At 37.1% G+C, this 27,124-nt stretch overlaps 3 protein-coding genes across 4 annotated transcripts; 1 reads left to right on the forward strand and 2 right to left on the reverse strand.

Annotated features, from left to right (window-relative positions):
* Nucleotides 1-100: 100 nt before the first annotated feature.
* Nucleotides 101-21,314, reverse strand: LOC108002713 (bicaudal D-related protein homolog). Its single transcript, XM_017064537.3, has 5 exons — nucleotides 19,026-21,314; nucleotides 4,720-5,052; nucleotides 3,463-3,632; nucleotides 2,697-3,018; nucleotides 101-2,300 (listed from the first exon to the last, which is right to left on the reverse strand). Exons 1-5 carry the CDS (start codon nucleotides 19,263-19,265, stop codon nucleotides 1,680-1,682), a joined length of 1,686 nt encoding a protein of 561 aa, XP_016920026.1. The 5' UTR covers nucleotides 19,266-21,314; the 3' UTR covers nucleotides 101-1,679.
* LOC108002717 (coiled-coil domain-containing protein 63-like) lies at nucleotides 5,894-25,028 on the forward strand. Of its 2 annotated transcripts, none has more exons than XM_028669177.2 (6): nucleotides 5,894-7,255; nucleotides 22,674-23,056; nucleotides 23,133-23,467; nucleotides 23,915-24,138; nucleotides 24,357-24,619; nucleotides 24,735-25,028. In XM_028669177.2, exons 2-6 carry the CDS (start codon nucleotides 22,703-22,705, stop codon nucleotides 25,026-25,028), a joined length of 1,470 nt encoding a protein of 489 aa, XP_028524978.2. In that variant the 5' UTR covers nucleotides 5,894-7,255; nucleotides 22,674-22,702. The 2 variants fall into 2 exon arrangements, with proteins under 2 accessions (XP_028524978.2, XP_016920029.3); XM_017064540.3 differs by lacking the exon at nucleotides 5,894-7,255 and adding an exon at nucleotides 22,043-22,422.
* Nucleotides 24,847-27,116, reverse strand: LOC108002718 (coiled-coil domain-containing protein 42 like-2-like). Its single transcript, XM_017064541.3, has 6 exons — nucleotides 26,848-27,116; nucleotides 26,336-26,624; nucleotides 26,007-26,246; nucleotides 25,417-25,897; nucleotides 25,153-25,330; nucleotides 24,847-25,084 (listed from the first exon to the last, which is right to left on the reverse strand). Exons 1-4 carry the CDS (start codon nucleotides 26,961-26,963, stop codon nucleotides 25,568-25,570), a joined length of 975 nt encoding a protein of 324 aa, XP_016920030.1. The 5' UTR covers nucleotides 26,964-27,116; the 3' UTR covers nucleotides 24,847-25,084; nucleotides 25,153-25,330; nucleotides 25,417-25,567.
* Nucleotides 27,117-27,124: the final 8 nt, after the last annotated feature.

Here is a 27,124-nt window from a genome sequence, read left to right on the forward strand (position 1 = left end):
CTTACACATCGATCGAACTTATAAAAATTCGAAAAAGAAAGGATAGTTACGGATCCTAATGGATCTAATTGAGCGGATATCGTTTAGGAGACAATATAGATCCGTAAAACAGATTTTTATTAAATAAATATGTTGTCATAATCGTTCAAATGGAATCATACAACTATCATACAATCTCGACGAATACAAATCGTCGATTACTAATTTACAAAGAAGGCTACTTGCGCGCGCGAATTGCGAGCACAGATGCTGCGCAAGCGCGTTAAGTGATCCGCGAGCAACCGCTTCGTTGTTACTTAACACCGATCGTTAATTAAAGCTAAGCGTTCAGACTGGTTATGAAGAGAAAGAATGTCGAGGAACATCGTTGCGGTTGACCGACGTAAACGTGGGTGAAAAAATTTTCTAGCATGTTATTGCACTGTCGTTGATCGAGTTCCATCACTAATTGAACAACGTCTTATCTTCTTACAATTTTCGAATCGTATTAATTGGAATTTCCTGGTCCATTTGGACGGACGGACGGACGGTAATGAACGGTAATGAATGGTTTAAAGCGAATTAAATAAGAAAAAATAAAACTCGAAATATAAATATAAGCTTAAAATTCCTTTTCCAAATTTCCAAAATTCAATTTCGTTTTCTTTACTCTTTTTAATCAATTATATTATCGCCAATGTAATAACGATAGTGCCATCTTATATAAAATTTATCGTAACAATGATAAAATGTACATATATATACTATATATATATATATATATATATATATCCATATCACAATCAACGATAAAAGAAATTTAATTCTCGTAAAACCTAACGTAAGACACACGATTCTATCACAAACGTTTTAGTATATTTACAGCCACGAATTAAAAAGGATAGACTCCCTTTAGGCCATTGCATCTCGCCCGATAAAAAGAAACGGGAACGAGAATGCCGACTACTAGTTTCGCTTAAACGTATCGCTCGGAATAATGATAAGTTTGTACCCGCGAATCCGGAGATCTTTACGAGAAGACGCCACTAGAGATCGTTCTTACCGTGGTAACAAGTCGTTCCACGATTACGGGAATGACGAGACGTTCACCCAAAGGGAAAAGAAACGTTCGCTATAAGGTATTATTAAGTAATCGTTTAAGTTTGCCGATTGGCGCTTTTCTTCTTTTCTACATCGCATGAACAATCTAATAAGAAGAAACTTTCTTTCGTTGTTTCGAACACATACCGTGACATACTTTTCGAGATTTAAACAAAACAAAAAAAAAAAAAAATAAAGCGATATATCTATCAAATATATATCTGTCAGATACGATTAGGAAAAAACATAATGCGAGAAAATCTACGCTAAGGAAGATAAAAGTCTCGAGATCGAAACACGATCTCGCGATGTTGCCAAGTAAGAGACGAGTTTTCTCATAAACTTGTCGGTAGATACAAATCGTCGTGAAAAACGATGCACGCAAAGCGCCTTCTATGGCGCGTTGCCGCTCGACTACGGATCCAATCTATCGGTTTCCAAACACGACGAAGAAATGAGCGGACGAATGGTCCCTGATACGCTACTAGCGCTACGATGAAAAGTATTGGAAAAGATCCCTTTTCGAGCGCAGTCTTCTTCTCTCGCCGTTCTTTATTTCCATTTCGCGCGACAAATTTTTACGCGAATAGTCATTTTCGTCAAAAGAGGCCGAACATCTTTTTCGACGAGCCGGTACTCCGTTTTTTCCTAGCTGGTGCCACAATTTCTGAATTTTCAGAGTTCGTAGCGGCGAGAGAGCTCGTGACAGGCATCAATTTGCTTCGAACGTGTTCGTCGAGAAGAGATTGCATGTCCATCTGCCATTGTTCCAACTGTTGACTCAGTTCGATCTTTTGTTGGATAGCTTCCATCAGTTGGCTGTTAGCCTGCAGCACGTCTATCCTCGTTTTCGCCAACTCCACCTCGGCCCTGTTCTTCCTGGCCACAGCTTGATCCCTGACCTTGTAAGCCTGCGTCAAAATCTCGTCCTTGGTCAACTGCGAGTGCTCCATATCGTCACGAGCTCTATCACGTTCCTCTTTAACACCGCGCAACTCGGCCTCGCTCACGCTCAATTTGCTCGTCACATCGAGCAAAGCCTCTCCGCGCCTCTTAAGTTCCTCTTGCGTCTGCTTGTGTTGATCCTTCACGTTTTCCAATTCTTCCCGCACCCTGTGAAGTTCCACGGCCAAACCTAGCTCGCCGGGTGCCCCTCTGCCAGATAGAGCCAAGTTGTATACCTCCTCGACCAGGTCCAACAAAGCACCGGGACAATTGGTCTGCAGAGAAAAAAGGAAAAAATGAATAAATGAAAGAACCACTCGTACAAAGAACATATGGCGAACCACTTGTGAGTATAACGCGCATCGAAGGACTCGGATCGATCGTGGAGAGATATCTCTGCCTCGCGGCAAATTGCAACGAATCTTATCGGAGCAGTGCAAATGAAAGCAGCCGTGTAAACGAAATAAAAATATAAAAGCAAATATAAAGCGTTTTATAAGCGCTTAACTATCTAAAAAACACGATTCGTTATCTACGATCAGCGCGGGTGTTCCGATCGGTGAACCGAGCACGTCTCGTCAATTTTTCGTGGGCTCGACACAGGTTCCCTATATTGCGTTGCCGGAAACCGGAAGTCGGAACAAAAGGCGCGCGTTACGCGAGTCCCTTACCGAGCTGGGGAGAGTCTCTTGCCCGTGGGTGTTCGCCTCCTCCGCTTCCGCAGTGTTGTTGTTCACGATCACGAGCATGGACTCGTCGCAATCGCTCTGCAAACCCGAGTCGTCCTCTCCCCGCCTCAGATGGACGCACAACTCCTTCAACCGCTTCACCGCCCTCGCCACCTCCGCACGCAAATCCTCCTGTTCCCCCAACGAACTTCCGCTCTCCTCGCACTCCATCTCGGCCTGCAGGGACCTCGGTGGTTTCTGTATCGAGCCGGATCTGCCTCTCCTTTCCGCCTCGATGACCGCCAATGTCGCCGCCAGTTCGTCCCTGTCGATACGATCCATTAATGAAACGTCGATAATCCGCCTGATAAATCCGTCTTCTAAAAACCGATCCAATCGATCCGCCCTTACGTTTACACACCGATGTTTACCGCGTATGGTGAACGATAAGCTTTCGTAAGCCAACGAAAGAGACAAACAAACGCGATTAGCTTAGAGAAAAATCGATCGCTCACCACCGCTGCTACATAATATACCTTCCTCTATTTCTTGCCAATATATTTCCTAGTACACGAATATTTTTATCCTTTCCTCGCATATGGAGAAAAACAGTCGCTTGGAAATAAAAAAAGAAAAAAAGAAATGGACCATTATGAAATGAAATATGTACTTCAATCCAGCTACCATACAAATACAAATATCGTGCGTAAATTATTTACATCGTAAATACTTTAGAAAATATTAAGCGACAAAAAATATCAAGCCTCACCTTTCCCTTTCGGCTAGCTTCGCCCGGTGTTCCGCTTCGTGACCGAGCCGCTCCAAGGCCGTGGCTCTATCCTCGGCTTCTTCGAGGGCCGCCATCGCTCTCGCCCTCTCCTCCCGCAGCTCCAAGGACCTCCTCTCCAATTCTGCTCTTTGCGCGGACACTAGCTGTACCTGGAACACGCCAAACCCGTTGCGTCTATCCGACTCACCTTTTATTTCATTTCCCTATTACGTATATCGCATATCGAGCTCTGCCAATCACCTTACCCGTTCTGTTCATAATTCCGCATATCTACGTTCGCATATCGCCGTACACGTATCGTACAACATTCGCTGACGCAGCGCCACAGCGTCGTACACGTGACACGGCGTTAGAGCGCGTGCTTCCGGTTCTTTCGTAAGAAGAAGCTAAACTGCGTGGCGCACGTACGTAATCGACCACGGTGTGGGATTCAATAGTATGTTAATTAACGGAATAGAGGTTTCGGGAACGGCTGGTGATATTGGTAGCGTCACGTATTCGCGCGCCTCTCCTTTCTGTATACTTTCGACCTTGTAATAGATACGCGAAAGCTGAATAACGAATCCTTCCTTTGGAGAAAAAAAACTTTTCCACTTCGACAAGGTCACAGAAGTGAACGATTCCAAAGGTCATCTCTCTTCTCCCATTTCTTCCGACACGATCGAGCTGGCAATTTTTATTCGCGAGAATCGATATCGATCGACGGGGACGCGGGCAGGGTAACAAGTAGACGGTTTCACGCCGTCGAGAATTGGCGAGCGAAGGGCATTTCCTGAAATTCGAGTTCGTAAGAGGAGACGAAAGGGCGCAGGAGCGAAGGACGAGGGAAGTTAAGTCGATCGCCGAGGGTCACGACTTGTCGTTATACGTTACTGTATCCCGTGCATCGCGATCAACTTCTCACGATCGAATCGGATCGAGCGTACACGGTTCATTGATAATCGCGAGAGTCATACATATTCATAACGTTCCTTTGTAACCACCGGCGAACAATATCCATTAACCATAATTGGAACGGTAAAACGAGCAACACGGTTCCCAGAATAATTATTTATCCACGACGATTCGTTAACGATCAAAAAAGAAACAAACAAACGAGGTTCGCGCTCGGGATAATCAATCGCTTGACACGGATGCACGTCAAAGTTACGGGGAGGATGGTTGCGTAATGAACGGAAGGGAAACGGAACGATGGCGAGAGAGTGGATCCGCCTGCCAAGGAAACTATTAATTTACCTCGTCCCTGAGAACCTCCAAGCTACTGACGTGATCCTGGAGCGTGGTACTTCGGAGGGCACACTTTTCCCTCAGCACCTTGACCTCGATGAGCAGCTGCTCTTCCTGCTTCGCGGCTTCTCTCAGCTGATCGGCAAGCCTCGTATTTTGCGCTGTGAGCTCGGCGACCAGGCTCGCCTGATCTCGTTCCGCTCGCCTCGCGCGCTCATTCTGCTCCTCCAATTGACTCCTCAGCGTCTCCACATCCGCCTGCAGCTCTAAATTTCTCGCCTCGTTTTCGCTTATCACCTCCTCGAGCCTTCGACGGAGTAGATGCCTCTCTTGTTCCAGACTCTGCGACAACAAACAGCGGGAACGTTAAGACTATTATACGGGATCGATGAAAGCCAATTAGCAGGATATCCCGGTGTTTCGTCGTCGAAACTTTTTTTTTTTGTGTCACGTGTCGAAACACTGGAGTACGTTTACGGTATACGTAACCGCTAATTATCTCGGACTCGATACATTATTTCGTATATATATATATATGGACAAAAAATACTACTGTACTTTCTCGATATCCTCGAAAGCGGCCGTTTATTCACGCAGGTTGGTTCATATAATAACGGAGAGAATATATATACGGAGGTTTTTTGTGCAACGTATGCATATTTTCTTGCATATTTTCTTCGTTATTCGCTCTTCGTCTTTTTATCAAAGTCAGTGTTTCCTCATCTTTTTTGTACGTTTCCTCGCCTCGAAATCTCTTTTTTCTTATTACAATGATCGATCGAAATTTAATTACATCAGATGATCAGATGACGAATACGAGGTTATTTTCTAAAAATTGCCTATCGAAATATTCAAATTATTCCTCCTCCGTGAAACTCGGTTTACCGCAAGTTGGGAGACACTGAGTTAAACTCTCACGGACGTGGAGCTCCCAACTCGAGACCGAGGGAAGGAAAAAGGCAGGCGACAGATCGGCATAAAAGCCTCGACGATATTGAAATGATAAAAAGGAAAGAAAGAAGGAAACAAACTGCGACGGCGGTCTACCTCAACGCCTGTTTGTAAAATCGACGACTGGAATCGCTTGGTTACCTTCGACCTCGAAACATCTCGATCGACCTACGAAGGCTGCCCGCAAACGTCCCTGAGTGGAATATCGAGAGAAAAAAAAAAAACAGGATTCTGTCGCCTCCTTTCTCGAAATTCTCGTCTCGTTTCACCGCGCTCGCGTCATTCGTCGAATTTTAAAAAGATTGGCGATGATTCACCGGCCGAACGAAACTCTCGCCTACTTCTCTCAGGTTCACCAGTGTATAACTGCGGTGTGACTCGAGACTTACGAGGATCCGTACGAGGTGAAAGGTTTGGCTGTTTCGTAACAAAATCTTCGACACTTTCATTATCCCGGACATCGAAATCGTTGCAGAAACGTTGTCACGAATCTTTTCTTTTCTCCGATTATTCGATAATTCGCTCCGTCTGCATTTTCAGAGATTAAATTGTAACCACAAATATCGTGTTATGATCGTAATCGAGTGATCAAATTCTACTTTAACGATAAAGTAATCTGATTTATCGATTGGCTTCCACCTAAAATCGATAACGAATTAATTAAACGCGACGCATTTTGATTGATTTCGCAACAATTACCAGGAACATTCGAATTCCAATTAGAATTATCGTTAATAGTCGACGTTTGATGCGTTTTCACGAAAAAATTTTAATTTGGATCCGCGCGACGGTGGTGTATAGTTTTGCGGTACGAATCGCGATTGAGAAGGTAGCCGTAATGCAGGCCTGTACGTAACAATCGCAACGGTTCGATGTCAGTGGGGTTTATCGAGCTAGAAGGTACGGCCTTGGTCTCCCGTGGTTATTCATCGACCTATCGTCCGTACAGCCACGTTACTGCTCGATCGTTCAAAAATTGTCAGAGACTGGGGAATTATTATCGTCAGAATCAAATCATTAAATTTATCTTCGTAATCTCGAGCATGAATTCGCACGCGTTAAATTTATTAAAAACGATATCGATCGTTTCGCTCGTTAATTTTAATTTCGAATATCGCAAAATGTTTTTTTTTTCCCTTCTTTTTAACATACGTCGATATATATATATAACGGATTAACGCGATGATCGATACAACTCGACGCAATTCAATTCATACCTGGAAATTTGACAAGCATTCTATGGAATGTTTGATACAGTAATGTCGCTGAGTCAATGCCATGAGCTTTAACAATGCCCATTAGAGGCTATATAATATACACAACAATTTTATTGTCATCCTCTCTTGTGAAATAACCTTTATCTTTTCCGGTTTTAACTTAAACGGTCGAAGCCCCACCGATTGTATCCGCCTCGAGGTGGCTAAACTCTCTTCTCGAATGCGCAAAGAAAAAGAGGAAAAAAAAAAAGGAAAGAAGTGGAAAGACGAGATAAGTGCATGCACGGAGAGGATACGGCAAAAGGGACAAAGCACGGAGGACTGAAAGGCAAACACGTGTGTGATGCGTACAGGAGACGCACGTTTTTTTTCATAAGGTATGTAACAACGGCCGGAGGCAACTAGCGGAGATCCATGACTCACGGATCTCCATCCCGTTCTCTGCGAGTGCTGCTCCGATTGCGGTGGTTTTGTCGATCGACGCTATTAATAAACACGCTTTCGCGCAATTTCATTTTCTACTAATATTTTTACTTCAGCGAAAAATTCTTCTTCGCTTTTTTTCAATCGTCTCCAAGAATTTTTCCCGCTCCAGATACATGTACATTTGGTATCTTATCGTAATTTTTTTGTATATAACATTAAAAGATCGATTGATATTCAACGAGCAATAATCGCATGGGATGAATCATAGATAAACAGGAATTACAAGTTTTATTACTTATCCTTCTTATCTGCAAATTTAAGCATCTATTATCTTTCGATTAATTCTATCGTTTGATTACAAACTACACATGTACTATTATCCACGAGCATACCGGCATGGATAATTGCAAACACTTTGTCTATCATTGTGAAAACGTACACGTGACACGTGTATACAAACCACGTTCCACGTTTCAATTCTTGTCCATTTTCTCGATAGATGTTGCTAAATGTTAACTAATTATTGACGAGATACTATCCTTGCGAAATATTTTTATTAAAACATAAAATTAATTGGCAGGAGACGCCGAAGAATGGTTGCTTTGTCTCTTAAACGCGTTGCATCTTACGTGAAACATTTTTTATCAACTAGAAATTTCTGTCTGATTAAAAATTACGATGCAAGACTTGCAAGTAATGTAACGTACGATCAATAATCTTATCAATAATCTACTTTGATCGTTAAAAATCCGATTTCTGGATAACTTTGTCGGACAAATTTTGTCTCTCTGAGGCATGAATAAGTCAGAGTTACAAACAATATCATCCACGAAAAGATATTCTAATTATATACTCCGTGGCCAACAATACATCTTCCGGCACACTTTATCGGACTTCTAATTTAATGGCTGAGCTCCTGTCGCTTTCTGCTCGAAGAAACAGACATCCGCTCCGATGGAAAAGGAAATAAGGAAGCAGAGCGAACAGTGACTGGTACGAGTGGACGCGAATCTTCGATTTATCGCACCCGATCACGTGCTCACGATACTCCTCCCTTTAACATGGGACGACAACCGCAACGCGGAAACAAAAAAAAAGAAAAAAAAGACCGTGTAAAAAGGACACGAGTCGGGCAAAAATTTTGAAATGCTGAAACGCGCGCTTGCACCTTCTCGCCAACGAGAACATTAACGATCCGCCAATTGCGAAAACGAAATGACGAGCCGTGTTTTTCAGCGTGTGGCAATCCCGCGTATTTCCTTCCTCATTGCACAGGTAATCCTCGCACTGCGTCTAATTTAATTACACGGGTAAAGCCTTCCCCTCGACGGAACATCCTTCGTCCCGCGTTTCTTGGATCCGTTGTACCGTTGTAAGGAATAAAAAAATTAAAAAAAATAGAAGGAGGCAGGCAAACTTCAGGCGACATAATCTTGCGACGTGATCGTCGAAAGAAACTAATCGTGACTTGATTATAGGAAGGAGACAAAAGGTTTAACAATTCTATTAACAATCGTTTTTTCCCATTTTTTTTTCTTTTTTGCCAGCTATGATATCGATACGTGTTTTTTATCGAGAAAATTTTATTAGTTTTATCGTTAATTTTGCGAAAAATTAGTTTCGACTAAACATTTTTTTTCCACGTTCCTCTGCATCTATCTCCTTTGGATGGATTTTTCTTTTGCCATTTAACACTTTACTATTGCTATTGGATTTCCATAACAATTCCATAAACAATTCTAGATAAATATCGATCGACTTGGTGCACAACTAATCGAATATTATCGATCGATTTTTCTCGCTCGCATAAGCCATAACGGACATAAGTCACGTTTTATCGGGAAAAAATAGCTCGATTATTTCATAATCGCGATTTTCATTGGCGGTGTATAAAGGAGTGAGAAATATCGCGATAATCGCAATTTAATTGGCATTGCACTTCGCGGTGACGCATTGCCGGCTGGCTTTTGGCGTTGCGCCGTTTCTCGTTCACTTTCCCTCGGAGAAGAAAACGATTATGCGAGTTGAACCTTCTCTGAAAAGGAGGAGGAGAGGTAGGGAAAGACTTGTAATAAAGAGGCAATGGCCCGTGACGAGCCCGGCAATGATCGTAGTCGTTAGTCGCGCAACCAAGTCCATCCACGTGTTGCGCGATCTGCTCTCAGCCGGTGAATTGAAAATGCGTAAAAATGGAATTGGGTAAGTATTACGGTATTTAAAAATCGCCGCCTTCCTTTCACCGCTGCCCTTTGATAGACTATATCGACCTTTTACGCATCGAGCGGAACGCTGTTGACTAATGTTTCTATTAAAATTATTTACGAGATCTCGTGCCGTTTGAATTAAATCCAAACGCGCATGGCTTGGAATCCGAATAAAAGGAAATTAAACGACGTGAAATTCGATACGATAGTCCAAATGACTTTTCGATATCCTCGAGTAGATTCGAATGGAACACCCTGTACATATGCATACAACTTGCCCGATGGCATAACCGGTTTTCCGTGCCTAAAGAATTTTTTTCAAATTTTGTCAACCGATCTTCAAGTTGGCGCGCGAGAAGGCGCAATTCTCAACTTGGAAGGATTGAGAAAAGATGAAATAAGTAGAAAAGGCCGCGATTCTCGCGTGACAATGGCGGCCGGATAATACCACAGCCGGATATGTCCATAAGCATTAACACGGACGAGAGGAAAGGAAACCCGTGGCGATCGGTGTAAAGCGTTGTGTAATTTCTCCCGGGTCTATTGCGGTCGGAATATCGGTTCATCAGAGAAAGAGCGGCTAATTGGATCGGAGCGTGACTCTTGTCCGATTGCATTCGACCGCTCTCTCAACAATGCTTCCACAGTTCTTGCTCCTCCACTTCTTATTCCAATTTCTTGCCCGCGATTCCCCTTGCTCGAAACCCCAAGGAGCACGCGATATATTTTCGTCCAACACGTCAACACGTACGCGGACGCACGCTCTCGAGGGCGTCGTGTAATTAGAGCCACGTGAAAAACAGAAGCAGGTGCGATGCGTCGTTCGAACGTAACGATTGCTTCATCGACACTCGATAATCTAGGTGGAAACACGGCGATGTTTAATTGCGCGCACAATGTACCCAACCAACTTTGATATCGCGTTATCGTTTTACGTAAGCGATCGCCTCTCACCGATCTGCTCCGAGGTACCACGAAACTCGCCTCGAATATTCACGATCGAATATTCAATCCGGTGTGACGAATCGAGGTAAAATTTTACTACCTCTTAAAATGTTGCGCAACAGTTCGCTAGAAATCGTAGGTAGAAACGATGAAAGTGGATATATTTGGCGAGTTTAAAACATAAGTTGGAGGGAAGAATAAATTTGCAATGTTCCGTTTTCTGCTTTGCCTCTCAACGAGCTCGTATCTATGTATCTCGAAACTAGATACACAGTCGAAAATATTCTCGACATCTGTATCGCCTATTCGGTGGCGAGGAAAATTAAATTTCGCGTGGAAGGAAAGTGGATCACGAGATCATTGCGGGAATGCGAGCACAATGCTTTATTAACGACTATCTCGAACACAGTGGCGAATTCGTAGCGATCTCTGCTCGAGGCTGTTATTAAGTCATTACTGGCAGAAGCCTCCCGTGGAAATTGCGCAAACCGCTGGTTAAAGGACACGTATGAATAGCAGCGCGTATAGCAGCCGAGCTAAATTGCGATCGATGACCGAAACTCGTTGGGGGAACACGATGTCGGTGGTTTAAAACCGCTTTGAAGTTAGAAAAGTAAGAGTGGCGATTATCTGGTATGGAATTCGTGAAAGTAGAAGGTAAGTATGCGATTAATAAGATTAGAGGTAGATTACAAGAAACTAAAAGAGGCCGGTATGTCGTAATCGCGTCACCGACAGTAACTCGCCGCAGCGTCCTTTCGCGGCTATTATTATTGTTTACAAAACTTATGTGACTCACCGCCAATTAAAACGAATTGAGTAACAAAGAGTTTGCGGTTCGTGCACCTTTCGAAATGTATCAAGGCTGCCGCGATACAGGAGTACGTCGAGAAGCTTTATCTTGATTCTCTCGGATCGATTCCCTCGCGTTTCATCAACGTTTGAAATTTTCCCACAATTTTCTAAATTGTTGAACGTTTTTCTGCCTTTTCGTTTCTTTTTCTCTCTTTCTTTCGAAAAATTTCGCTAAATTCCGATTAATCGAAGATATTTCGTCGAGCCGATTGGGATCGCGATCGAGGCTGGATTCGAGGTTCAGAACTACAGTCAACGATGGTGTGAAATATCATCTAGAAGAAGAAGCAAGACGACACCTGACGCTTCTTAGGTTCTTTAATGCCACTCGCCAACTATGTGATCGTAGGTAAATCAACCGCTCGAGTAAAACGAAATAATCGATAGGACGGTACAGAAACAAAAAACAAGAAGAAAAAAAACAGAAAACGACGAGAAGAATAATAATTCTCTATTGAAATTGTCGACAGAGATCCGATTGATATTCTTTCGCGCGTGAACATCTACATCTGTATGTTCATCCGACGTGGTGGCGCCATCGATTGAAATCGTGGGAAATGAGGAAACAGTGACAGAACCGAGGCGATAGTTCCACCGAGAAAAATCGGTCTTATCTTATTTTACAATGGTCCCTTAAGCGGTAAACCGCGTCTCGAGAAACGAGCGTACCGATCTCCCGTTTCAAATCGTTATTCGACACCGACAGGTGAGAGTGCACGCACTTTATACACGCATCGTACCCGTGCTACTATATTGTGAGAACGAAGGAAAACCCGACCGAACGATCCGAGCATGTAACCGCTGAATTTTCCCTGTCGTCGAGTTGGAGCGCTCGCGCACGATTGAGTTAACCTAGAATATGAAGAAAAAGGAAAAAGGCAATTCACGGGAAACAAGAGGCGATAATTAAGTAAAACCACTTGTTCCAGGCTTTCAGAAAATTTCTACCGTGACTGTTCGTTTTTGGAGAGCATCTGAAACATCAATATGATTTCTTATTCAACGATCGATTTTCCTTGTAATAATTTGCTTTCTCCAAGCTTAAGTGTACATAATCTACTTACTTATTATCCACGTTGATCCTGAACCAGGCGTGAAACTCAAAACCAAAATAACGAGAAACTTATGAAAGTTCGTCCAAGTTGAAATCTTGGAGGAGACATCGACCCGCGCTCCCGTCATTTTCACGTAGCCTCCAAACCGGTGCGCCTTGTTAGAACGTCACGGTACATTTGTGGTTTGGCGCAAATTCACCGTCAAATCAATTTCACTGCATCTCGACTCGTTTGCAAGGAAATAGCTCGTGGAATGGGCGCGCAACCACGCGCATTCGCTCGTTCCCCGATCTCCACGAGCACCCACTCCCGAGGAACAATGGGGAAAGATAACGAACGAGGTGTAACAAGATTAAAAACAGACAATCGGAGTTTCCGACTAACGGTACAGAAGCTCTTAACTAGCTTATTTCGTGACAAACAGCGGTGAACTTTTTCTTCTCTTCGCTCTTTTAATCTTCCCTCTATCCGTGTCTCTATCCTTTGCCAACCGATCGTGTTCAATTTGAACTCCTGTTAAATTCTAAATCGTTATTTTACGATCCGATATATAAACGTCATTGATTATGCCAGCTTGCAACGGGAGGAAGGGGAAGAAGGAACATGAATCCACCTAGGTATCGAGCTAACGGTATTCATCAATGTTTCTCCAACGATTGCGTGATATTTCTTTGAAGGATATTTCGACGAAATCCTTTCGATCCCGTGGAGATACAACGTTGGAACGTTAACCCGATTCGAACGAAACGCCTACGATACGATCGTTTCTGGAAAAAAAATTTCTCGATCGTTTGGTCGAGTGTTTTCTTCGGACCACGCGACCGAGAAGCTCATTTAAAACGAGCTGTTGAGAACACGAGTGCCCTTTCGACTCGAGTTTCAGTGGTGTCGTTAAAAAAAACTTTCGCTATACAATCGCGTCGTTACTCTAAATGCTCGAAAATGCTCTAACGTTCGTCTCGCTGACGAAATCTCGAATTTATGGGAGGGGAAAAATATGTAATATTTATCGAACGAATAATATCAATAATATGAATAATAATAACAATAACGATCGCCTCGAACGAAAATGAATTATCGTTTTTCGCGTGCATTTGCGCAACGAGAGATAACAAGAGAGAATTAATAATACTAACAACAATTTATTTACGTTCCTTTTCATGCGCCCATAGATAAACAAGCCGAGGAAAGAGGGTAGAACGTTCCTCCAAGTCACCAAGAAGTAACGGTTCGTTTTTTCGAGGACTTCCGGTTCTTCGCCTCGCGTCCTCCTAGGCTTCGAATCGCAACAGCTGCAAACGATTTCTTCTATTCTATGGCAATCTCTGCCCGTGCTCTGGGAACCATCATTGTAACGCAATGGATATTTATTTTTCCCTTCGTGAAAATTATACGTATCTATCTTTGAAAATCATTCTCTGTTATCTCTCGGCTGAAACTGACTTCTTCGCCAATCCCTGCTGGGTCGGAACCGTTCGGAACAAAGCTGGAAATAGGCCTACTTAAGAAGGTTGGCTCACGATTTCGTATGAAAAAGGAGTCTTTTGTTGAAAGCGAGTTTTCCTCCAGTCATTTAGGCAAAGAAATGATCCCGGATCTCAAACTATATATAATATATAAGCAGTCGTGGCAATCTACCTGAGAACGCAATTGTTGAAAAGTTGGCCATGCTCGAAGGGAATAATGGGATAAATGTTTAAAGGGAAAGGCAATGGATTCGCGTATAATCGCCCAACAATCTTCCGACGATCTCACGACGCATTTTCCTGCAAATATTAACCTTATAATGTTAAATTCTAAATCTTAAAATACTCGACGCCTCGTAGGCGCGGAACGTAGCCATGGCTACCTTCGTTTCGCACTTTCTCACACCATTCTTGAGGAATTGTATAATGGACCGTTGAAATTTCCCATCGAATCGGGGAACAATGAGGCTAATTATGTTACGTTGTTGGAACGAATTATTTTTAATGTTTACCATTTAAAGAGTTTCGTTAAGATTAAATTAATTTACTATTTGTCGATGATTACGTGTCTGGACAAATTATGTAATATATATATTATATATATATTATTATATATACATATATATATATATAGCGTTGCTACAGACGATGTACGTAGTATATTTTATTGTCATGACTTCTATACATACCATTAAGCGTGCAAATTAATTCGATATTGTTTAAGAAAATATTAATATTTTATGTATGGATCACGGCAATATTATTAGTCGTTGCAAAATATTCTCCATTATTCAATTCTAATCGCGTGAAATTGCGTAAAGGCAAATGACTTTCCTTCAAAATTATCATCGCTTAAAAATATCTCGGTTTAAGATGAAAACGAAATGAATCTAAAAATTTCTCGTTTATTCTTTCATTATGAATACGAACACATAAAGGATAAAAAATGTCTGGCATCGAAAAATCACGAAGGCTGGAGAAACAATCGCGTGCATCTCGCGGGATGGATATATTTTTAACAGACGGAACAACGCCACGAGTCGGATCGCTTAATTCGCGAGCACTAAATTCTCGGATCACCGGCTGCGAGGAGTCCGTGGAATCTCAGCTTTCTAGATCTTGGCTGTGCCAACCGTGTAAGTGCCGCTTTTTATTGTCGACACGGTGCCGCGATTATTCTGCCACCGCTTTCAGACCACCAATTATACAATAACGAGAGGTAAATTTAATGGCTCGATTTCATTGCTACTGTAACCCACTTTTTTTCTTTTTCAGTCTTTGTTGACAGTGGATCAAAAACTCTGTCCTTGGATCATCACATTCTTTTCTTTTCTTTTTCACATATATTTTTAAGTTAAATTCGAATTCTTTAAATACCAGCTTTCTACTCATATATATTTGTAATTATTTATCACTATAAGAGTGAATTATTGTATTATTCCATTATATAACAATATAGTATAATTCTTAAATCAAATTTACAATGTATCGTCTGACCAATTAAAGTGCATATATTAATTCGTTAATAAATCAATTTTTTTGCCATTGTCTTTTAAACCGTAATCGTGGGTAAATTAACGAGACTAATTGATATTTGAATTTCAAAATTTCAAAAACTCTTCCGTGACTAAGTGGCGGCGTTTCAACGCTTCTTCAACCACACGCATTCATTACCTCTCTTTTTCGCTATTAAAATTCTTTTCCTTCGATTATTATACCATTTTTCGTTCGTTCAGACACGGAAAGGTTGCCATAGAGTTTCGAAAGCATTGTTATTGAATAATCGCATACCTCAACGCATCGACTGCCAATTGGTCGTCCAATTGTAAATAATTATCAATCATATATAATTATATATATATATATATATATATACACACAAAAAACTTCACTTTTCTATATATTATATATAAGAAACTTCGTTAATTGATGAGATTTCGAGAAACCAATGAATAAATTGAAATTGGGAGCAAATTGATGAAAGAAATCGTCATCCGATTATTAATTACTAGATAAAATGCTTTCTAGAGGCTTTACATAATCGAACTTTAACGATACGTGCGATAATACCGGATACAATTGTACTCTACACCTGTAAAAGTAATACGAACGAGTCTAATTAAAGTATCCGGAAAAGCAACATGCCCGTTCGACCAAACGCATGCCATATAGGGGCGTCATGCGAATCTTTTTTTTTTTACAATTCTTAAGCACACTCGTATACCTATACCTGAACGTATTCGCACGAGTTTGTGTATGATCGTTTACAAACGAGAAGAGAATCGTGAAAGTGAAACTATTAAGGTGGTGCAGAGTAAATGAAAGAAAAAAATTAGAGAAAAAGAAGAGAAAAAGGATCGATGCACGCACGATGTATTTTCTCGACCGAGTACATTCCAGAGAATGTACTTTAACATTGTTAATTTGTGGAATATTCGTTGACGTGTATCGCACGTCAGCATAATGAAGAGAGAAATAGGCGGACAGCCATTTGACGATAACGATCTTTTTTTTTTACAATGATGACGATGTTCTTTTGTCGCGAGACCTTGTTACGTTTGCATAATTATCGGTCAAAATGTGGCACATGAAATATCTTTTGAATATTTTTTTCTTATTTTGGGGAATGCAAATGCATCTTCGCGGAACTTTCTGGCGCGAATAATAATTATATCCGGAAGGAAGGCGGAAAACACGTAGATCCGTTCGAAAGAAAGCACACTCGTTTCTGGAATGCATCACGTAAAAATAATCTGTACTGTTCGCATGTTTTGTCTTCCTCCAACCCCAAAATAACTGTGTTTCCTCGAAATAAAAAAAAAAAAAGAAATCGCATTCCGACATCGAAGTTTTCCTAAAAATATTCGTAGTAAACGAAATTTTAAATCCCTTGCTTTAAATCATTCTGCGTGATAGTCGTTTGCTTTTTAATCTTTTAAAAATGCCTCTTCATTGTCAAAAATTTCAAAATTCCAAAACGATCGAGTTTTGTGGTAACCCAGTGAACTGGATCCCGGTTTACAAGCGTGAACAAGGCGCCATGTATAACCGAAGCATTGTAACCAAAGACAAAAGAGAAACAGAAGAGTGCGCTCATGGCGTGTTCTCGGAGGTCAAAAATACGGTGACAGGCAAAACGCGGAAAGATAGACGAAGAAGAAGCGGGTACGCGGGCAGGCAGAGCGTGATGCCGGGCATTGTCTTTGACGTTACGTTGCCTAAGTGACTTGTTTCCACGCTTTCGTGGCTTTCTGTCCACGTACGACTACCTACTTATTCCAACTCAGCACGTTACATGTCGTCACAACACTTACTTCGAAGAAAAAGATGGATTAATAAACTTCTCAAAGATAATAGAAAGAATTGATTAATTGAAATTTTGTTATGTGTCTCGAGTAATTCAATTTTATACTTTTTTCGATCGCAAAACAATCTTGCAATATCGCGTATAAATGCAACGATCACGCGTCGAGTATCTTATGCAAAAAGCATTGAAAATGATATTATAAAATCAAATAAGATGTTCTAGAAAATAATTAATATAATGTAGAAATATTCGTGATTATAATATATTTTTAACTACTTCGCGAATATTCAAGTTTTTCTCCTCAACTTTTGATTGCTCGAACGTTATTTAACAGAGAGATGTTAATGAAGTTTTCACAAGTAATGACGTGCATACGAGAGGGTGATTCAGCGATGAATAAAACTATAAATGATGAAGAACTTTTAAATTCTATTCTGGAATTTCCAACAATGGTATGACATATTGCGAATATTTTTTTTTTTCCCTCTATACACATCGATCAAAATTGTATCGAGTTATCGAAAGAGAAAAGTAACGGGATTAATTTTCAAAACAAAAGCATCGTTTCGAACGTGAAAGCGACGAGATGAAAAATGAAATCGGCGTACGATGTAATTTTACCAACGATGATGCGATTATCAATGTCAGTGTTCCTATTACTTTTCGCGGATAAATTTATCGTTGCCGCGATCTGGACCCCATCATGAAGCTTGTAAAAAGTCTATTTGTAATTCAGAACCGTGCCCCGTGACCCGATTCCAGCGAAATCCGTGGAGAAACGTCTATTCGCGAGCGAATGTACATTTCGACTTTCATTTTTCTTCGTTTTTCTTTTTTTTTTCCTTTTATTTCGTTTTATTTTTCAGAGGACAAAGCGTGCAAACTTCCTAGCAAAGTGAGGAAAACTTTCAAGATATATACACGCAATACGAATCAGTGATTATAAATAGGTTAATAAATAAGTTATCGCTCGAGTCGGCCACTTCAGGAACTCTAAACCGTTTCACTTGGTTGTTTCAGATTAAAAATATACTTCGAAACAAAATAAATGATTATCGTATCAACACAACCATTTTTTACTATCAATTGTTGATATTGTTACTCATTGGGAAATAATTTTCATCCAAAATCTATTTTAAACTAAAAAATTTACTTTACTTATTTTATGTTATTTTATGTTACTATCAAAGTTTGTTCTAAAAAATTTTTACTTTATTTTCAACAATCAGATCAATATTATCATAAAAATACGCACTTCCTCGAAATCACACGCAATGAACATAAGAATGTTAAGGTTGTTTTTATGATAAGAAAAAAGTAGTAAAAAGATTAGTACTTTTTTAGAATGATCTGGACTTAGGATAACTGGGATCTTTTTTTAACGATCCACGCGCGTTTACTCGCACGCAATCGTCATATAACTCTACTATTCATAGATTAGTTTAGAAATCTTTTTTTATTCTATTAATACGAGATGATACGGTGACTCCCTTAATGCGAGCTTTCAACGTAATGAAAACGATGTGTAAGTCCGTGTGAGAACTGTAGAAGAAAACCACGCCTCCATGATTAATCTAATAAAATCTTTCTTTACGCAATGCGAATGTGCTGTTAATCTTTCGATGAACAACAATTGGTATCACTTTCAATTACCGTCGATTTCATGAAAATTAATTTACCAAAAGAAAATAAATTTATCATCCTATATAAATTCATCAAATAAACTATCTTAATCGTATGATTATCAAATATATTATTTATCTTTCACGACGCAAATTGATACAGTAGATAACAAATTATGCTACGTGTATTGTTCAAAATTCTATCTATCAAATATGATGAAAATATAATAGGTTGATATCAAAATGGAGAATCATATAAAAACTTACCTCTAATTTTGTCGAGTACTCTTCAGTAAGGATCTCACTCTGTCTAGTTAATTCTTGATTTCTTTCCAAAAGTGCTTTACCCAATTCAGCAGCTAAAACAAGATCTCTGTCACGTTTTTTTAAAAGTTCCGCTGGATCTTCGAGATCTTCTTGATCTAGGGAATTTCGTCGCGCCTGGAGATCGGATATCATATCCTCTAAAGCATACGACTCGGGATGACCATCCTTTTTTGGTAACATCGTGCTCACGAATTGTTTCACGTTTGCCAATTATCGTTCTAGTGTCACGTGTCACGTTGACGCGTGACTTTTATTATTGTTCGTAATAATGACCCATGTGAAACCAGATGACTAAATATCCACACGTCAAAATCATTTGTAAAGTTCGAATGTGAATACGTAACATTCGAATTAATATGGATAGCTCGAAAAAACTTGTAACATAAATTGAACACCGCGTACAAATCGATATTCCAGTTGAGATTGATCGATGTTAATAAATAAATACATAATCTAAGATTTCATTTGAAGCTTGGCATCATCAAAATATGTTCTTTTTATCGAAATAAATCGAGAATAGAAGCATATGATATTCAAGGTTAAACGCGTATCAAGTTCTCAACAAATGATATAAATTGTTTAAGTAAAATCTTTAACTCTTTTTTTTTTTATATGATTAAAGATAACGCTTATCGATTGAAGCAAAGATATTCGATTATACATCGCTTGATTATTACGCACATTGATTTAAAATTTGTTTCGAAAATGCAATTAGAAGAATAAAAGAATTGATCACTCATGCATAATTCGTAACGTTCACTTTTATATAAATTGCACATCATGTATGATAATAAGGGCTATGTAAAAAAATCACTTTTTCTCTCGTCCCAACTCATGCGCATTATCCAAACAGGTTTTCTTGTCAATCGGTGAAATCTCATAACCGGAAACGATCAGTGTGATCAGCTGTGATCACACTCAGCAATACAATCCTTTATTGAATATGTTACTTTCATAAATTGTATCCAATACACGATTCGACGCATGCACGCACACAAAATCAATTCACTTAGAAATATTCAAAGACAGCGCGAAATATGTTGCGACAAAATTGGAGGTTAATATTGATCGATTTAATAATTGTTATCGATCGAGTGTCAAACTAACATCTTTAAAATATAAAAAACTAGGAGAATTGTTACGGGACTAACTAATTCCGTTGTTCTGCTCCGTTTCCTTGTTACACGCAACATAAAGACAGCAACGATTCCTTCTTCTCCGATAGAAAGTCAACAATGTAACCATGCTTCAAAATTACCAACATGGATATAATGTCCAAATGTAGTCCCTCTACTATTTTGTTCACGATTGTTTTCAAGTGTACATACATATATAAATTATCACACTATTCACTACAAACACGTAAATAAGTGATTGCTATCGATGCACGAATCGCACTTGACTGCTAGTAAAATTTCCAATTTAACTTGCATTATAGAATCCAATGCTACACTGACATATCAAAGTCAATAGTGGCGTCTGTTGATTGTACATAGATATGGATACTCATGAAATCTTCATAACATAACAAATGCTGATACTTGTTTTGAATTGTCCTTATATAAATGTGACGTCAATGATTACGAATATTGTGTTTGAAAGATACACCGAATTTGATGAAATTCTCTTGTATTCCGTGCTAGAATATATATCAATCGGACGAAAATGATTATCTTTTCAGCAATAATTGCTTTTATCCTTGAATTTCCTTTCTGTTCGACAATCTTGACTGGTTCAAAGCGTCACCGTAAACTCACTGTTTGCAAGAAACACATGTAAAAAGACACAGACACGCAAGGCGACCAGCTCGCCGCACCGTGGTCGGCCAGGTAGTGACTCACTAGCTGCCAGTAGAAAATAAATATTACGGAATCGTGCGCCGTGCTTCTCAGCCAGGTAGATCCTCCCACCTCCGAGGCTTCGGTTGAAAGTTCTACTCGTTCCGCTATGAAAACGTTCGCTCACATTACTGTTAAATTCGATTCACGATGCAATTATCTCAATTTTGGTCGTTCATATTGCCACCGATGCGCTTAATTATCGTATTTGATTTATCTTTTGATTAATTTACATACATCTCGCATAACATACACACGATATTCACTTTTTTGAAAAATAATAAGTACATAAGCAAAATAAAACGCGGGAAAATAAAAAAAAAATGTACAACGATTGACGAACACGAAACAATCAACCTATCGACCTTTCCTTCTGAAGGCATACTAACCTCTCCTTTGACTGTACCCACCACCAACGTTATCCCCACTACTTGACCCACCTGGTCGAACCGCCACCTGACTCGATCTCATGAAATCTATGGATCGTGTTTAACATATGATCCTCCTACGTTTTCTACTGTTATCGATGTATTATATTAAAATAAATATTTTTTAAAATTCTTTTAAATTTTGTCTATATATTATTTATATAATAAAATGTCATATAACAAAAATACATCAAATTGTACTATATACAATTTTAATAGTACAATAAATAAATTGTCTATATCTTTTCGAGAGTTAGAAAATGTTCATTTCGTGCAAAATCATTCAAATTTCACTATAATTCCATCATATAAAAAAAAAGGCATTTTTATGAAAAAGAAAAACAATATTATTATAAAGCATTTTACAAACTGCATAGTAATCAAACGATTAAAGAAGAAATGTACATATAATAAAAAATAATATTTTTCAAAGAGATTAGTATTACTATTCATTAATAATTAAAATAAGTAATGTTGGAAGATGTGCGATATTGAACATTCTAAGTAAATATTTATCAATTTAAATGTATATACAGTATAATATATACAATATAAATCACTTATCATTAAACGATGATTATATATTGACTAATATCAATGATTTTCCAAATAATTAATTTTATGAGAAAAAATAAATAATAATTTTTTGCAATAATTACATTAACAGTTAACAATTAATTTTTTCATAAATCATATTTTCCTTTCTTGGACATTTAATAATTTTTTGCAATCATTTTTATGCAAACTATATTATATAAATTTAAAACATTTCATTAAACATATAAAAAACCAAAATCCCTGTTATTATACATTGAGAGAGTGCTTGGCAACCGAAAGAATCAACAAGAACGCACGTACAGATGGTAGAACTATACAGGGTGGCAGATGTCTTTCTCAAATGTACTCGTTGAACGTCATCAACAGTTACATTGGGAAAGTGTTTTCCTCTCCTCCATCGATCCCCAAGATCATTTACGTGAACGGTGAGGGAGATATGAATGAGGACGTTGGCATCTTCCGGAAAAATCTCTAATCCATTGATCGTAACTTTTCATAAATGTTTAACAAATAGTGAGTCATATTAACCTTTACACTTAAACCTCAATCGATAAAAACAATCTTATACAACAAGTAGTGTATATATATCTAATTTGTAAGAATTTATAAACTAATTGTTCAATAAATAAAATTTGAAAACATAGAGGATTAAATGTAACATGTCTTTATTGTACTTTGAAAATTTAAATAAGAATGATGCTTGAACAAAATTATAAATTATAATTTATAAATTGTAACAAAATTATATTTTTATATTTTAAAAGGTTATAATTAAAAAAAATAAAGCTTAAAAATGGCTCGTAAAACCATGCAACACATACTCGACGAGACTGAGCTTGAGACGATAGCTCAAAATGAACTTTCAAGATTAAAAAGACAATTTAGGATAATGGAAAATGATCGAAGTATTTGTGCAGAGGATGCAAAATTACAACTTCGTAAACAAATAAATATGATTAATCGTTTGGAATACGAAAAGGCAGAACTTGTTCTTCGTATTAAAACTGCCAGTGCAAAAACGTTTACTCGTAAAGAAGAAAAAATGGAAGAAAAGCTAAAATGTGTTTTAACATCGCAAACACAATATGATGAAATGATAAAGAATGAAAAGCAGGAAATAGAAGAAGTCAATGTTGAAATTCGCAAGGTTTATTAATTTATATTAATTTCAAGCATTAATATTTCAAGATAAAAATTATTATTAATACTAATATTGTTTTCAGTTATCAAAAGAAATAGAAACCATAAGGAGAAAAATTAAAACAGACGTTCAATTAAAAGAAATGTACATACGAGATGAAAATATAGTTTATATGTTAGAAAATCGGCTTGAAGTAGCAACAAAAAGATTTAACATTGCTGTTGCTATTAATACAAAACTTCGAGATGAAATTGAAGATAAACTCAAAGAAAGATTGCATTTTACAACACTTTGGAATAAATTAATTAATCAATTAAACACTGGAAAGCAAATTATAAATGATTTAGTAGAACAAGCTACTATCGCGTTCAATCAAAGGGATGAAGAATTAAATAAGATTCAAGCTCTTCGTGAAAGGTAAATTTGAAATTTTTAAATAATTTAAGTGTATATATAAATAATAAATCTATAATTTATACATCCAATTATTGTAAAATAAAATTTAAAATTAATATTATTGTTAGAAATTTTGACATTTTTGTAATCAACAAATAATTGGAAAAATTAAAAAGATTGAATCGTTATTCCTATAATTCTGAGAATTATATTAATAATTTGAAAATTAATCATATTTTATACAAAATAAGATATTTATACAAAATTACATTAAAATCCATCGAAATCGAGAATAACGATTAGAAATCAATAATATATATATAGTATATTCGACAATTTTGCTTTCAATGATTATTCAATATTTCATTTGTTAGATCATTAATCGATTTATATTTTTTTTTATTTTTTTATTTAGTGATTAACAATATGTAATTTTATGAATATAAATGAATGTTTATTTTTTTTAAGGGGATTAAGAGACTTAAGAAATCATATCTCAGAAATGTGTGAATTACAAAGAACAATGGATAATGAAATGAAATTACAAGAATTTCTTGGTATAAAAGGACAACATCGTGAAATGAGCGATTTAAATGAAAAACGTGCAGCTGAAAGAAAAGCTTCAATGGAATATAAACAATCCAAGATTGAAACTTATAAGAATATTTTACATACGATTAAAGAATTTATTGGTACTTATAATTTCTTTACCTATTGTACATACCACATATACCTATAGATTTCTCACTTACATAAAATAATTAATATTATAATTATTATCTTTTACTTTTCTTTTTAATCTTATGATTTATTTCTTTATATTTTTTTATTTGGTCCTTTAAATTTTTTTAAGATATATAAAAATATGAATAATTTAATCTAAAATCTAAAATTTCGTAATAAATTATAGGTGAACAGAATAATGATAAACTTATAGCAAAATTTATCAAGCAAGAGGAAGAAAACTTTGCCTTGTTCAGTTATGTAAATGAATTAAACGATGAATTGGAAAGTCTTAATTCGAGAATTGATCAATTAACAATAGCTATACAAGAAGCACAAACTTTAAATGACCGTATTAGTTACGAACAAACTCAGACATTAGAGCAGCTCAAAACAGAACTTGAAGAACAAACCGCACTTGCTGATGCGGCTGAAGAAAATCTGGCACAGGTTATATTTTATTAATTTTCGAATAGTTAAAATTTTTAATATCAAATTCTGAAATGATTCGCGAATGAGCTATTTTTATTTAAATAACTAACTTTTTTGTTTTTATATATTTCAGTGTGATGATGTTCTAGAAAAATTATTAAAAGGGATAGATTCTCTATTTAAAGCAATTCGTTGTGATAATTCTCCAATTTTACGATTATTGGGCGATAATGAACAGATAACGATGAGTAATGTAATGCTATATTTAGGAATTATTGAAAAACAAATTACACAAATGTTCCACAAAGTATATTGGCTGGATAGAGCTACGAAAACGCAACAATTGCGAATTGATGAAGAAAGAAGACCTAGATTGAAAGTGCCTCCTATTGAATATATTGCTCCCACTCAACCTTGTGCCTTGTAAGTCCTTTGATTCCATCTATTTTTCTCTATTTCCTTTTCTTATTATCCTTCCTTTTCCTAAAAATATTTTTAAGTTCTTTTTTCAACATTTTTTTTTCCAATACAATTCGTTTATAAATGAATACCTGTTAAAAAAAATCATCAAATCATATAGATGCGTCGAAAAAGAAGAATTACAAATCGTATCCGAAGGTTTGGAACACCCGTTGACGCGCGAAGCAGCTACTAAAAAATTAAAGCAAAGACTCGATGAAGATTATTCAGAACTTTTACATAATATATCTGGTTGTCATTTACCGGCAGCTAGAAAAATCATACAAAAACGATATCAATAAAATAGTAACACAGAGTCTGTAATACACAATCATTAATATTTACGAACTACATACAAGATAATCGGCTGAATCCTCAACATAGCCATGCAACTCATAAAACTGGTAAAAATACTAATAAGTAATAAGATATTTATCAGTATATTTTATTTCTTTAGAATATTATTTACACATAGTTGAACAAATAATTTCAAATAAACTGTGTTTCTTATTTTGTTACACGTTTTTTTGCAATTTTCATGATCGATTTTAATTCAATAATCGTTCTCTTAATTTGATCTAATTGTTGCTCGATATCATCTTTGCTCACAGTCACGGGAATATCCTTTTTCTTGCAGATTTGTTGATATAGATTCCAGCAACATGTTTTCACTTGCGTATGCTCCAAATTTTTTTCCGTCGCAGTTACTTTTATTTCAGCTACGATTGATTCCCATTTACGAGCTTGTACTTCTGCCTTATCGCGTCTTGCTTGTAATTGCGCTAACATATTATTCAATCCCAGAATTTGTTGTGCTTTTAATTCTGTCATATGATGCTATAAAGAAAATGATATTTCTTTTTTTCGTTGTATTATTATAAGTGGAAGATTAATAAATTATATATATATATATATATATATTTATATATAGATATTAAAAGAATACCATTTCTGTTCCTCTTTCCTCTAATAATCGAAGATTTTTATCTTGATGTTCGGTTAAAATTGATCGTGCTTCTACTAATGTTTCATATCGATTAAAAATCTCGGAAATTGATTGAAATTCTCCTGTTTCGGCAATAACTCTGTCTAAATAATGTGAATATTTTTGATATTCTTGCACATGTTTCTTCATTCTGTCTCGAACGTCATACATGTGTTTTAAATTTTCATTTATCTGTTTTATCTGAAAAATATGTTCTCTGCTAAATAAATAGAATTATATTTATACTATTATAAATAATAATTTTTTATCAAGTTATTATGATATATTACTTCTTCCTGTCTAATCATTTGACGTTCACGTTCTTCTTTAATTTTAGTATCAGCACGATCACGTTTCTCTTGATTTTCCTTCACGAATCTATTGAATTTTATAAATGATTCTCGGAGGATCAATTCCTGACGTCTCATCTCCTGCCATTGCTCGTCCATAAACTTTCGTTTTTTTTGTTGTTCCAACCATTTCGCATGTAATCTAGCTCCGGTTTTTTCTAATTCACTACGCGCTCTTACTACTTCAAATGCTGGGTAAACTCTTGGCTTATCCCATTCAGGATACTTTCTAATACATAAAACATACAATTCACATATCTTTGGAGATGTTAGCTTTTTTTTTCTTTTTTAAATTATATAAAATAAAATCATAAAAGAAAAATACTTTGACAACCTTTTTCATAGAATTTTACATCAGTTTCCTAATTGTTATCGAACTGAAAATAAAAGAATACACAGAATATATTTGTAATGTATCAAAAATCAATTATATGAAATAACTTTTTCGTTACTTAATATCACGGTCTTCTTGTTTCGACAAGAAATATTCCTTAACAGCTTCTTGCGGATCTGTTGCAATAACAGCACGCCGAACAAAATCTTTTATTTCTTCTTGTATGGTAGTCATTTTGATTCTTCAAAATGGATTTTAATAAAAATAAGTATTTTAATATTCAATTTTAATATGAATTTTAATATGAATTTTTAATCTTTAAAAAAACGAAACGATAGTAAATGCATATATAATGCATTGATCAAACAATTTGAAATACAAGTTTGTCTCTTTAA

This window comes from Apis cerana, linkage group LG2 (genome assembly GCF_029169275.1).
Source record: "Apis cerana isolate GH-2021 linkage group LG2, AcerK_1.0, whole genome shotgun sequence".
In the NCBI taxonomy this organism is placed as follows: Eukaryota; Metazoa; Arthropoda; class Insecta; order Hymenoptera; family Apidae; genus Apis; species Apis cerana.

What these genes read in the sequence shown, in the direction of transcription:
- LOC108002717 (XM_028669177.2), top strand. Translation starts at nt 22,703, where the DNA reads ATGGCTCGTAAAACCATGCAACACATACTCGACGAGACTGAGCTTGAG. An exon ending in TCAATGTTGAAATTCGCAAG is followed by an intron (nt 23,057 to 23,132) that starts GTTTATTAATTT and finishes TATTGTTTTCAG; the next exon opens with TTATCAAAAGAAATAGAAAC. An exon ending in TACGATTAAAGAATTTATTG is followed by an intron (nt 24,139 to 24,356) that starts GTACTTATAATT and finishes AATAAATTATAG; the next exon opens with GTGAACAGAATAATGATAAA.
- LOC108002713 (XM_017064537.3), bottom strand. Translation starts at nt 19,265, where the DNA reads ATGTTACCAAAAAAGGATGGTCATCCCGAGTCGTATGCTTTAGAGGAT. An exon ending in TGGAGGTTCTCAGGGACGAG is followed by an intron (nt 3,633 to 4,719) that starts GTAAATTAATAG and finishes GGCGTGTTCCAG; the next exon opens with GTACAGCTAGTGTCCGCGCA. An exon ending in AAGCTAGCCGAAAGGGAAAG is followed by an intron (nt 3,019 to 3,462) that starts GTGAGGCTTGAT and finishes TCGTATCGACAG; the next exon opens with GGACGAACTGGCGGCGACAT.
- LOC108002718 (XM_017064541.3), bottom strand. Translation starts at nt 26,963, where the DNA reads ATGACTACCATACAAGAAGAAATAAAAGATTTTGTTCGGCGTGCTGTT. An exon ending in CAAGAAGACCGTGATATTAA is followed by an intron (nt 26,625 to 26,847) that starts GTAACGAAAAAG and finishes TTTATGTATTAG; the next exon opens with AAAGTATCCTGAATGGGATA. An exon ending in AGGAAAGAGGAACAGAAATG is followed by an intron (nt 25,898 to 26,006) that starts GTATTCTTTTAA and finishes TTTTCTTTATAG; the next exon opens with CATCATATGACAGAATTAAA.